The sequence below is a fragment of the Lissotriton vulgaris genome, chromosome 5, assembly GCF_964263255.1.
Source record: "Lissotriton vulgaris chromosome 5, aLisVul1.2, whole genome shotgun sequence".
Lineage (NCBI taxonomy): Eukaryota > Metazoa > Chordata > Amphibia > Caudata > Salamandridae > Lissotriton > Lissotriton vulgaris.
Window position 1 is genome coordinate 1,064,121,352 of NC_141693.1, and position 12,705 is coordinate 1,064,134,056.

Below are 12,705 nucleotides of genomic sequence, written 5' to 3' on the forward strand. Positions count from 1 at the left end.
TGTTTGACTTAGAAAAAGGACAATATTTTCCTGTAGCAGCCCCTTTCTCAGCAACCTTCGAAGGTTATTTCAAACTTGAACCTGAAAAAAAGCTTGTCAAATTGGCAACAACTAAATGTTTTTTGGTACTTTATTCAGCAAAGCAACTAAAGCCCTCATTCTGAGTTTCTTGTTAACTCCCCCGGTACTCTCCCTGCCGCGGAGTCACCACTTGTATGGATCATGTGGATTACAAGTGAGACGCTGAGGGTCCCATAGAATTACTGAGGAAATCAACAAATACCGGGTCCAATTGCCCCAATACTGCCTAATTTCTTCCTGATTTAAGCAGCTAAAATCTCTTGGTGAAAATAAACACCCCAGTATAACTGTAATGGGTACACTTACATCCGATACTGGCTGCATAGGAAGTAAGAGGCAGCCATCATGAAGGCGTAAGTACTAGCATAAGTACTGTTTTTTTGTGTGATTTCAGACACCTAAAAAGATGAATAACACTGTTTCTCAAGAAATATAAAGCCTGGCCGTATACATTCAGAATGATTTCAGAAACTTAGGCTTCTACACGTAGAATGTTTTTAATGCTGTGCCTGTAGAAGCGAAAGGTCCAGTAAGAAACAAAATGTAAGAACCACAGGGCATATAAATAATAACTTTAATTTTGAGGATATCTATTAAACATCAACCTGGATATAGCCACTGTGTTAAGTAAAAATATACAAACTTTACATTACCCATTCGGTCTGAGATACCAAGAGCTTTAAATGTTGAACCTACTATTACCTCCCGAGGCACCCTCAGTTCCTATTTTTTAATTATACTGGGAACACGCTGAAGAAAAGGGATACCTTGGTGTTTCGAGGTATTTGTAACCTAAGACGCCAGTAGGAAAAATTGTCCAAAGTGCTCCCTAGTATATAGTCAAGCCCATCCCAGTTTATAGGGCCCATAATGAGACCCGACGATGAAGCGTGACGCCAACAGGATGTGTGAGGGTTTATCTAACAACACAAAGTGATATCCCAAATATGGGTATAGTTTCACTCTAAATTCATTGGTGATCCTCCAGGATCTGCAGGAAGATTAGTTAAATGTATAAGATACCTTTTTGTGGAGATTTATGTAGTAGGGAGGACGCATCCTATACTTCTTAGCTCTCTTACCCTCGGAGACTCAGGATTAAATTCAGGAGATCTTCAGTTTGTTTATTACTATAGTGTTTACTGAGGCCATAATGACACAACAAACACAATGTAAAATTTCTAAAATCATATAGACATAGAAGCGTAACCCAAAATTTGGAAAAGTAACATAACAGCTGATTACTCTCTTACTGGCAATAACAGTTGTTAATGACATTTGGACCACTACCACATAGAGAGGGTGGCGAAAAATCTATGTGCTTAGATCAGTCTACAGCTGCTCTGCAGAAGAGTGTCAGCTTGTAGACCTTCTAACTGGAAAAATCACAACCAGTTATTTTAGATTAGCTAGAGTACAGGTGGATGGAACACATCTTCAATGCTGAGAGTTTTTCCCACTCTGAACAATCCAGTTGATAGCCATGGCCTTGCACTAAACTCAAAGATGTGCACCTGGGCAGGTCAACAACGGGCTTCCCACTAATCGACCAGCTATTCACGGAGGTCATTTGCCGACACATCCATAAAATTTCACAAAATTTTAAATTTGGCTGGGCACATGGTTTAGCCATCTGCAGCATCTGTGTGCCAACCTTTCACGTGCAACCAAATATCAACATATGTAGATGAACTGCGCAAAAACATGGAAGAGTCCAAGCTTTAAGTTGGCTGGATGAAGCCAGCTGCACATTTTGCAAGCTGAGTACCTACCAATGACAGATCTGTTGATCACTTCTACCTGTGTAATTAAACATTTATACGTGTTGGATCAGCTCATACATATACCCATGTGCTTTAATGGTTGAATATGAGTTCCAGTCTCATGTACTGCTTGGATAGACTACTCTAAGGGGGCATGCTGGGTACCTTTAATACCCTTGCAGTCATTCACACCTACTAGTGCAAGAGCATTGTCCACACAGTAGTGTTAACACAAAGCGTTTCACTTTTTACAGTCCTCAACATATGCCTTATCTTACTTCATGCCAACAACAATCAAAATACAATAAGTAAAGTTAACATTTTTTGCTATCAGTGCTGGGAGAGACTCATCCTTACCAGCGCTGCCTTTCTGTCCCTTTGGTCCTTCTGGTCCGGTGTGGCCTATTAGACCTGGTGGCCCTGCGACAATAAAAAAATGTAAAGAAGTCATTTTGTGTGCATACTTGGCTAAGTGTTTAATGAATTGTTACAAGAGGTAGATTTTTGTGATTGAACTGATGAACAAACAGAAGTTTCTACCGAAATCGGCATTACAAGCATTGTTCAAATTCCACAGGATTTCAATATTTTCAGCTTAGAAAAGGATAAAACATGCAGTCTTATCATGTTAGCCTTGATTCTGATCTGTGAAACTCAGAATGGAAAAATTATACCACACTACAGAAAAACTCCACTCAGCGGTAAGGCTATTTCCTCTGGTAACATCACATTTCTTAGGATTGATGACCGAGTTGTCTCTCATGCCAGAGATATCCATCAGCCGTGAGAGTTGGTGTGAGATAAAAAAAGAGCCACACATATGCATCAGTAAAATGTGTCCGATGCACAAAAGAGACTGAAAGTGCATCTTATGGGGGAGCTATATGTGCATAACTCATTCACACTCAAATTAAAAAGTGGGCGTACCCAGGGCAGCATCCAACGAGTTACCCAGGGAGGTCGATGCACATGATGTGTATGCCCAAAGAGGAGCAAATACTGCAGCATTTTTCATGATTCACAAGGAAGAACATCGCTTGCACTTCTCTTCTGGTAATAACAAAACTCCTCAACTTTGAGGAAGTCAGAAATTTTACAGGAGCAACTGTGAGGAAACTGTGGATTTAAAAATAAATCTCAAAACACCCACACTTTCCCAGTTTGAAAAATGAATTTTTGTAAGAGTAGGGGAAAAACACTTTAACATGGCTGTGTGCAACTTGCCTGATCAGGACATATGACTAAAATGCCCTTTTTTAGGTCGAGCCTGGGCAGCGCATATGCTGCTGCAAGGCATGCGGTATTGGAGTATGGCTTTGAAGCCCTGCTCACTCTTCGCACATATTTTTAATTTGCTTGTGTCATTGTCCTTCATAAACGCTGGCTTTCAAGTCGTTATTAGGCTTGTTAGTCCCTCCTTGGTACCGCCTAGTCTGCATTTGTTATCTCCCATAATGACTGGACCTTTTACTTGTATTGTTACACGGTCTGCTTTATCTTGGATGTGAGCACTATTTTGTTTAATGATTTGCCTTTATTCCAGCCACTAGGTTGGCGTAAACTGTCCGCTTTTATTTTACTTACTTAAGGTGGTCCACTTTAACTACAGCAGGCACGCTTGTTTATTTCTTTTTTTTTGCAGCGCAGTCTGCTTTAAGTATAGCAGCCGCACGTACTTTAGAATTATTTTCTTGTTTACTAGCGCCACTGCGGCGCTTTCACATTCATGGAGGCCGTCCCCCGTTCTTTAGACAAGCCGCGTCTAAAGAAGGATGGGCGTCTGCTATCAAAGTGAAAGTGCGACATGGGAGCTTTTACAAAAAAAAACTGGACAAACAGGTGCTTTTTTTGTCAAAACGCCCTATGCCGCAGTTTCACTTTAATGTCATCCACACCCCTTTCTTTAGATGCGACTTATCCAAAGAAAGGGGCGTGGCCTCCATGAATATGAAAGGGCCGCATGGACGCTAGTAAACAAAAAAATATTTCCAATGCTATAGGTCTTGCATTTGCGAGAGTTTAAGCTTTTGAATTGCCAAATGCTCAAACTCTCGTAAATGAGAGACCTATTGCATTGCAAATGCTTGTTATCTAAAAGTCATCTAATTTTGGAAAACATTTGAGAACTTTTGTAACTAATGTAAAATTCGCGCAGAACATAGCTAACATTATATTTAGAATTTCAGCAGGAAACAGAGACCACAATGCAACCAGTTCACAGGCCCTTGCCTTGGGATTCTGAATTAAATAATAACATCTCTTGTCATCCAGGCTGCATGCAGTAAATTACAAATGCCTTTATTGTCTAATTTAACAGTTGTCTGCACCATTGGCTGATTTAGTGAGCTGCTCAGAAATACGTACCTGGAGCACCAGGAACTCCTCTGTCACCTGCACAAAAACATAAGTAACATTTGTCAACCACACACTTTTCATAGTATTTTCCCAAAATAGGAAGATACTTGTTTTTTTTTACTACTGAGGCAGAGTGACTCCAGGAATATTCCAGAAACCACCTCACACAATGGCAGTTAGTTAAACCATCTAGGCACTGATTATGAGTTAGATGGTTTCCCAGAAACTGGAATAACGTTATTGACTGGTATCTCCGCATGAAATTGTACCTTTAATTAGTTAGGTCCTCACAATGTAGAATAACTACAGGCACACTGAATTACAATGCGGCCCTGAGACTCTTTGACCTTGATGTAGCCTTTGACATAATCAATCAAGTATCCTTATCAGCAGGCTGTTAGAAGCTGGAATCAAAGGAACTGCCTTAACCTAGATCAAAAACTTCTAGTTGAAGTGCTAGCAACTTATCTCTCTTCTCCCACGTTTACCTCAGGGAAGGAAAATTCAATACTAAGTTACCCCATGTTCCATACTCTCCTCTACTGGTTAACAGATCTACTCTTCCTTTCCACTGTCTTCTACATCACCATGGGCACATTTTTTACTATATGACAAAGATAATGAATTATCCTTTGGAGTGTGCCCTATTTACGTTCCCACAATATTTCCACCTTCACTTGAGAGCATAGTCTATCTGCAATGAAACGGTAGATGACATATCAACTACCTACCTAAAGTTAAAAACAGAACTACTGCTAACCACCCCAAAGATCCAGATTGAGGATTGTCATTAGCCATCTGTCAAGAGCCCTTCTCCATCCCATCATGCAGTGTTCACAACTTGTTTACAACAAGGGGTGGTGAGGGACAGAGTCTCTGAATTAAGCAGAAAGCTCTCACCCAGTCAAGAGATCAGGGCTAGATCCAACACCGTTTTTTAGCTCACTGCACCATCCCAGTTTCAGAACCTGACTGTATGCAAATTAGTCTGTTCCTGTCCCAGTGCATGATGGGAACAGGACAAACCAAACTACAAAAGCCAATTCTTACACTGGGAAGGAAACAAGCTCCCGGGGACCGGTTTCTGGCATTACAGCCGTCTTCGGCCCGGTTTGCTTGAATCCTGATGGTGCAATGAGCAAGGGTCTCACATCTGAGAATACCCTTCCACGCTTAGGGTGGACAAAAATATTTACAACAAGGGGTGGTGAGGGACAGAGTCTCTGAATTAAGCAGAAAGCTCTCACCCAGTCAAGAGATCAGGGCTAGATCCAACACCGTTTTTTAGCTCACTGCACCATCCCAGTTTCAGAACCTGGCTGTATGCAAATTAGTCTGTTCCTGTCCCAGTGCATGATGGGAACAGGACAAACCAAACTACAAAAGCCAATTCTTACACTGGGAAGGAAACAAGCTCCCGGGGACCGGTTTCTGGCATTACAGCCGTCTTCGGCCCGGTTTGCTTGAATCCTGATGGTGCAATGAGCAAGGGTCTCACATCTGAGAATACCCTTCCACGCTTAGGGTGGACAAAAATATTTACAACAAGGGGTGGTGAGGGACAGAGTCTCTGAATTAAGCAGAAAGCTCTCACCCAGTCAAGAGATCAGGGCTAGATCCAACACCGTTTTTTAGCTCACTGCACCATCCCAGTTTCAGAACCTGGCTGTATGCAAATTAGTCTGTTCCTGTCCCAGTGCATGATGGGAACAGGACAAACCAAACTACAAAAGCCAATTCTTACACTGGGAAGGAAACAAGCTCCCGGGGACCGGTTTCTGGCATTACAGCCGTCTTCGTCCCGGTTTGCTTGAATCCTGATGGTGCAATGAGCAAGGGTCTCACATCTGAGAATACCCTTCCACGCTTAGGGTGGACAAAAATATTTACAACAAGGGGAGGTGAGGGACAGAGTCTCTGAATTAAGCAGACACTCTGTTCATCACCACCCCCTTTTCTGAATCGTTTTTGGCCACTATAGGTGTGGCAGGATATACTCAGACATGAGTCCCTTTCTCACTGCTCCATCAGGATTCAAGCAAGCCAGGCCGAAGAGGCTGAAATGCCAGAAACCGGTCCCCGGTAGCTTGTCTCCTTTCTGGTGAAGAATTGGCTTGGTAGTTTGGTCTGCCCTGTTCCCATGATGCACTGGGCCAGGGACAGACTAATTTGCATATAGCCAGGTTCTGAGCTGGGATGGGGCAGTGAGATAAATAACGGTGATGGATCAAGCCCTGATCTTTGGACTGGGTAAGAGTGGTCTGCTTAATTCAGACACTCTGTTCATCACCACCCCCTTTTCTGAATCGTGTTCACAACTTGGGCATTCTGATCAACACAAACCTAGGATTGTCGACGCATCTCACCATTTTCACTTGATCTTGGGTTTTTTCATTTAAAGACTCTTTGGACCATCTTCCCATATTTTGAGCAAGGCCTGAGAATACCAGGTGTTAATGCCCTGATCCAGTCTATGGTTGACTACGGAAATACTATTCTTCTTGCTGCCCCTAACATTTCAAGGGCTACAGTTAACTGAAAATGCAGTAGTCACTCTCAGTGGGCTCAAAAAATTGGGGGGCATATTATCAAGGGGGTTTATCTCCGCTTTTTTGGCTTTAAAAGCCAAGAAAGCGGAGATAAAATTTTCTCCCTATTACCTAGCTGCCGCTAACACCAGTTAGTGACAGCTAGTAGGAGATAGCGACCATCTTGGGCCCCACTTTGCATGTCAGTGATATTTATCACTAATGAGATGCAAAGTGGGCGTGCCAAGATGTTAGAGACTGAAAACAGTCGCTAACATCGCTATCTCCTATTACCAACTTTTGGAGATATTCGCGCTAAGCGGGAATATCTCCAAAAGCTAACACCTGCCCTGAGCAGTTCTTAGCCATGTTATCCAATGGGAGGTGGATAACATGGCTAAGAGCATTAGCTCGCTAATGCATGAATATCGCTGACTTTACAGCGATATTCATGCTTTGCGGCGATTTTTACCGCATGTGCGTTAATCCTTGGTAATACCAAGGGTTATTTGCGGTAAAAATCGCCGCAGTGCTGCGGTAAATTTTTGTCTCTAACCAAGCAATAGCGATAATTATCGCTATTGCTTGGTAATATGCCCCTGGATTCCTTCATGCCAGCTCTCAAAAAGCTTAATTGAGTCACTGTTCACAAGGGCATCCTGTTTAAAGCTCTGACTGTAGTTCATAAGGCAATCTATTCTCACACTTTGGCGTTCTTTGCTAATACATTTATGAAGTAGTCCACCAGACACCTAAGCTCTATGTATAAATGGTACAAGTTCCCAAATGGCATACTTTGAATTTTGGTGATTGAACCTTTTCTATTGCTTCTGAATTTTTTTTTAATGATCTACCTCTTTCTCTCTCTGTCTCCGCAGTCACACCTCCTTGCATTTTTTCAGAAAACCTCTGTAAACATAATTATTCAACCAATAACTATCCAACATAATCTCCATTAATTTCACACAAAGTAGAGGTTAGCGCCAAGAAACCTTTTGGTGAACGTCACACTCTACAAATACCCCAACCTTTCTTAACTAGAATACTTGAGAACCTTCCTTCTCTGTGCATCTCAAAAACCCACCAAACAAATGGACCCGTGCTATAGAGACAAAGCACAAGGGTGGCACAGCACAAATTAACTCCACATTTAACAAACAGTGGCCTGAATAATGCCCTCTGTCTGCAATCAGAGTAGGACAGCAGCATAGTACATTTGCACAAGTATCCTTATCAGTTTTACATTTCATGGGCTCTGCTATTGTGACATTAACTATTCTCTCATGTTAGAAGTCTCCCAGCCTGACTAGACTAAAACGGTTCCTAAACAATCGAATTTTTAGAGCTACGTAGAGGTCTATCTATATACATCCGCTACATTTGTAGCTTGCAAGGCGGCCAAGAATATAACACTTGCAAGGCATGTCTTCACTGTTCAAAATTCTAACAATAATGATTAAAATAAATAGTTTTCATGTGTGCCCTCACTGCTGCTTTGAAGTCCACTTGGCAATGGTGGCTCAATGATTAGAGCAGCAGACCCTGATGCAGAGGTCTAGCCCGGGACCAGGGTTCAATTCCCAGCCTCGGCGGGTCTTGGGCTCAAAATTCCACGGACCTGATAATTCTCGCCTCGGTGCCTATTCCAATCATAGAGTCCCACTCTGCAACTCTGGGCAATAGCTTGCCTAATCTCCACAACGGCCCCCACAATGCTAAGGATGCCTGGCCTTGACTCTGGGGGTGCCCAGGAGTGGACTCCTCACAGGGAAAGCCAGGACGGGTTTCACAGCGGTATTCGTACATGCGCCTTGAGACCCTTGCGGGTGAGTAGTGCGCTATACAAGTATCAATTTACATTTTTTTTACATTTACTCTTACCATTAGCGCATAAGTAGCTTTCCTCAGGAACGCTAATCAAGACTGAATGGAAGAATTTGCTGTGGACTTCAGGTCTACCAACAACAATGACATTAATGTTCGTTTTACTGCTGCCCTTATGCATTGCCAACACTTCCAGCCAATGGCCGCCAGGACGTAAGACTATTGGGTGAGTTGAAACGCCAACCGTGCTCGTGCTTGCATTGTGGAGTTGAGTAATCCAAAGTTCCATACATGCTGCACTGTGCTCTGTCAAGCCACTGTCATAGCCTTCCAAGAAAAGCGTCACTGCCATATCACATAGTTGGCATTGACCTGAACTTAATAACATTTATAATGTTTTGAAATGAAGGACCAGGTAACTTTTTAGCTAATTTAATATTGACGGTTGCAGGAGATGAATAGCGTGCGTTCAGTGCCGCGAGATGATGATGGTGCCCCCTATCATTAAAACATGTCCCTCAAATGACTGCAGGCCTTCCTTTGTAAAGATACGACCAACCCCCATAATAGTTCGTTTTTCTGTATTTACTTCCACACTATTGGTTTTACAAAAAGTCTGAAGCTGTCTCTGGAGCCCCACTCTGTTCCTATTGGCGGTGATATGTCCATTAGTGCATTACAATATTTCCAAGTCCCGCCCTCCGATTTTGGTGGATGTGGATTTTTTTTGTGCAATACGTGTCCAAGGTGTGCCACATATATGTCGAAACCCCCACGGTCTAACTTTAAGATTACACACCTGGCAGAGATGAGGATATCACTTACAAAGGGCCGACACCTAGATCTAATACAGCAGTGGTGTCTTAATGAACCCAAGTGGGATCAGAAGTATCTGGGGATTTCCCGGTATGTACCCGGAAGCAGAAGGGCCAAAGGTGACTCTACATAAACATGTTTTCTAACTGAGGCTAAGTGCTCTTATACTGTTACTTTGTAGTGATGCTCAGCTTGCCTACCACAAGCAAGACATACACACACGTTTAGCCATGGGGCCTTGCCAGTGCCGAATCAGCATCTGGAGTCCAGGGTGATTGGTTCGGTGTGAGTCTTTGGACAGTGCAAAGTTAGCATTTGACGTCATGACTTTTTCCAATGTGTAGTCAAACATTAGAGGCTCTGCTGCACACACAAACTGGTGAGGCCCCAAGAAATTAGACAATAATAGTACACAGTCCCTTGCCACAAAGACACCTTCATAACGTGGCGAGAACTTGAAATTGTAAACTTACCTTTAGAACCTTCCATACCCATATCACCTAAACAAAAAAAGAGAAAAAAGCTAGTGAGATATTGCATCGAGGTTTATGAGGTCTTTGCTTCTGTCATGCTTGGACTACCGCAATTTATTGTATCTTGGCCTTTCTGCAACAGCCCTGCGCTGGCTACAGATGACATACAATAGTACGGGCAGTTCTGATTGAGTTCTTCCTCCCTGTTGCACTACTACAGGTCATCTCCAGTCACTTTACTAGTGTAAGCATTTAATGTGTAAGGCTTTATGTATTTTTCACAAAGTCCTCTTAGGTAAAAGACCCTCAGACATTAGATATCCCAAAATTCCTTACCCCCGTCTAGTACTCTCCGGTAGGCTACAGGACACCTGATTGAGATATGGGTGCGTGATGCATTTTTTTACAATGCCCCTAAGCTTTTGAATGAGCTTGCATTGTATATTAGATCCAAGACCAATTATTTACTATTCACGAAAAATATTAAGGCCTCGTTATTTCTGTATTGGCCTTCCCAGTTTCCTGCTGCATTAAGCGCCAGGATGTCCTATTTTGGGTAGTTGTAGCGCTAAATTATTCCATTCAAATATTTATTCACTAGCATTGTGTTGTCTGTCCTTGTACAATTTAATATATGTCCATGAACTCTTTTGTGTACTTAGCAATCTTTCAATCCATATGAGTATGTTGTTATTTAGGTTATTATTAGAACGAACCATGAAATATCCATTAACCCCTTCCATGCATCAGACGGCCCCGGTTGTCCGATGTCACGGTGGGCGTATGCGGAGGACGGCCGGGGGCCGTCCGAACCCTGCCCACTGATTATTCTGCCAGCACCGCAGCAGAATTCACGCCGCGGTCAAGCGGTTAATAGTTTAAAAATGGAATTTGCTTACCTTTTGGCCCAGGTAGCCCTCTCTCACCCATGAAACTGGCTGAAAGGCAAAGTAAAAGGAGACATCAATGCCTACTTTGAGTAAGTTTCTGAGGCCTCCCAAGATGGGAGGAAGTACAGAATGACTACGTCTCAAGGTCATAACCTGCTGATTACTGTATCACATGGAGATATGTAACAGCAGCATGAAAACAATATACCACATATAGACTATCCAACCATTAATAATCTGAATCTCATATGATTTGATTGACATTCTATGATGGTAAGTATTTGTCTTTAAATGATGAGAACCTATATTATAACCTAGACTTTTGACTCACAGAATACCGACGGACTGAAACATCCTCAGTCTGACATTAATGGTTTACATACAATGTCATGAAAGTACCTTCTTCAAGCTCAGGTGTTCTGCCTGTCACTAGTCATTGGCTAGGAGTTCACATGCTCTGGGCTCCGACTTCTGCCCATCTTAAATGTGCCATTTTTCAAAGAATGGCCCTTGGGTTGAGGTTTGTAGCCATCAAATCATGAACCTGGAGGTGCATACACCTGAACTATGCGGTCACGGGCATGCATCGGGCTACGGCAGATCTGGTCCTTACCTCGCTCTCTGTCGGACATCATCTTGCTCTTCATGTACTGCCACATCCTGTCCTGCATCTGCTCGTCGAACTCTCCACCCAAGGCCGAGTTCTGCAGCGTGTTCGATATTGTCTCAGAGGACAGGATGGTTTCCGAGTTTCTACCCATGGGCGCGCTACCAAGCGCTGTTTGTCTGCTGGCGCTGCTTCGTGACGCGCCTTCCAAGGTAGCCACGCGCGACTTCAGGTCCTTCACATCTTCCGCTGTAACAGACACAGTGAGAATGTTCTTATGTGGGGCATGCACGAGCACATTGTCCTAACATAGTATCCTTTGGGGGAAACATAGTCTAGCATTCAGAGAGGTCCTACGTCATTCAGCTCGAGAGGCATCAATTTCCTGTGGATTGAGCAGTAGTGCTGCCTTTCGCTGCACTTGAAGGCACTTTGTGGAAAGCTACAATCTAATCAACGATTTAACATGTTTGCATTTCATAATTATGATTCATTTACATATGTATATTTATTTGCATATGAATATACAAAAGAATGATGTGTTGGTTCAAGTGTTTCTGAAATGTCAATTAATGTTGGCATTCCCTTATCCTGATTTACTCTCATCCTCTCTGCAATACATGGTCATGAACTTCAGGAGTTTTTGCAATGTTTAACAAGACTCCTTAACTTAACGGAAAGTTGTGAGTCAGAATCTCTGAGATGTCTTCCGACCTGTGCAGGGTTACTGCAGCCCAGTTCTTAATAAATAAAGCCAAAGAAGCCGATTTACCTCAGAGATTCTTTGAGCATCAGCTGTGATGCTCTAGCACACACATTAGTCAATATCACCAATTATTTTTAGAAATAGGGGCCCATATGTACTAAAGCTTTTTCCCATAGACACTACATGGGTAAAACCCTTTGATACCTCTGGCATAGGTCGTCTAGACCTGACAAATTGCACCTTTCACACCACCTGGCACACACACGCACAGATGTTGCAGTGGGGCAGAAAGCTGTGTGCGGGTAATTTGTGCACATGCAACACATTTTGTGCTTGTGCAAAGATTCCCCTCATCTTTCAGAAGCAGCCTATTAAGTTTAAATCGTTATAATCAGGCATCCAGCTGTCAGAGCTGTTAGTTTAGCTTAACCCGTGTGGTTACTTGCTCAGTTGTTCATGGATTCAGCTCTAGACAATTTGCAACAATCCATTAGGGCCTAGGAAGGCGCTTGATGTTTTGATGTTTCCCATAAGTCATAGCTCCTCTCTGTGTATAACTTTGCACCAGTCCCAGAAGTCCCAAGGATTTATTGACCCCCTTGTCACTGAATCTGTTATTGAACCGGTAAAATCCGGTGAAGAGCCCACTTTGCCTTTATAGT

General features: G+C 42.8%; 1 protein-coding gene across 1 annotated transcript in view; it reads right to left on the reverse strand.

Moving 5' to 3' along the window:
* Nucleotides 1-12,705, reverse strand: part of COL17A1 (collagen type XVII alpha 1 chain) — a 189,336-nt gene that overhangs the window by 97,643 nt on the left and 78,988 nt on the right. The window contains exons 18-22 of the mRNA XM_086922741.1: nt 11,344-11,586; nt 10,740-10,778; nt 9,841-9,867; nt 4,209-4,235; nt 2,202-2,264 (exon numbers count right to left, since the gene is read on the reverse strand). Coding sequence (XP_086778867.1) covers nt 2,202-2,264; nt 4,209-4,235; nt 9,841-9,867; nt 10,740-10,778; nt 11,344-11,586 — 399 coding nt within the window. The remainder of the gene's footprint in view (nt 1-2,201; nt 2,265-4,208; nt 4,236-9,840; nt 9,868-10,739; nt 10,779-11,343; nt 11,587-12,705) is intronic.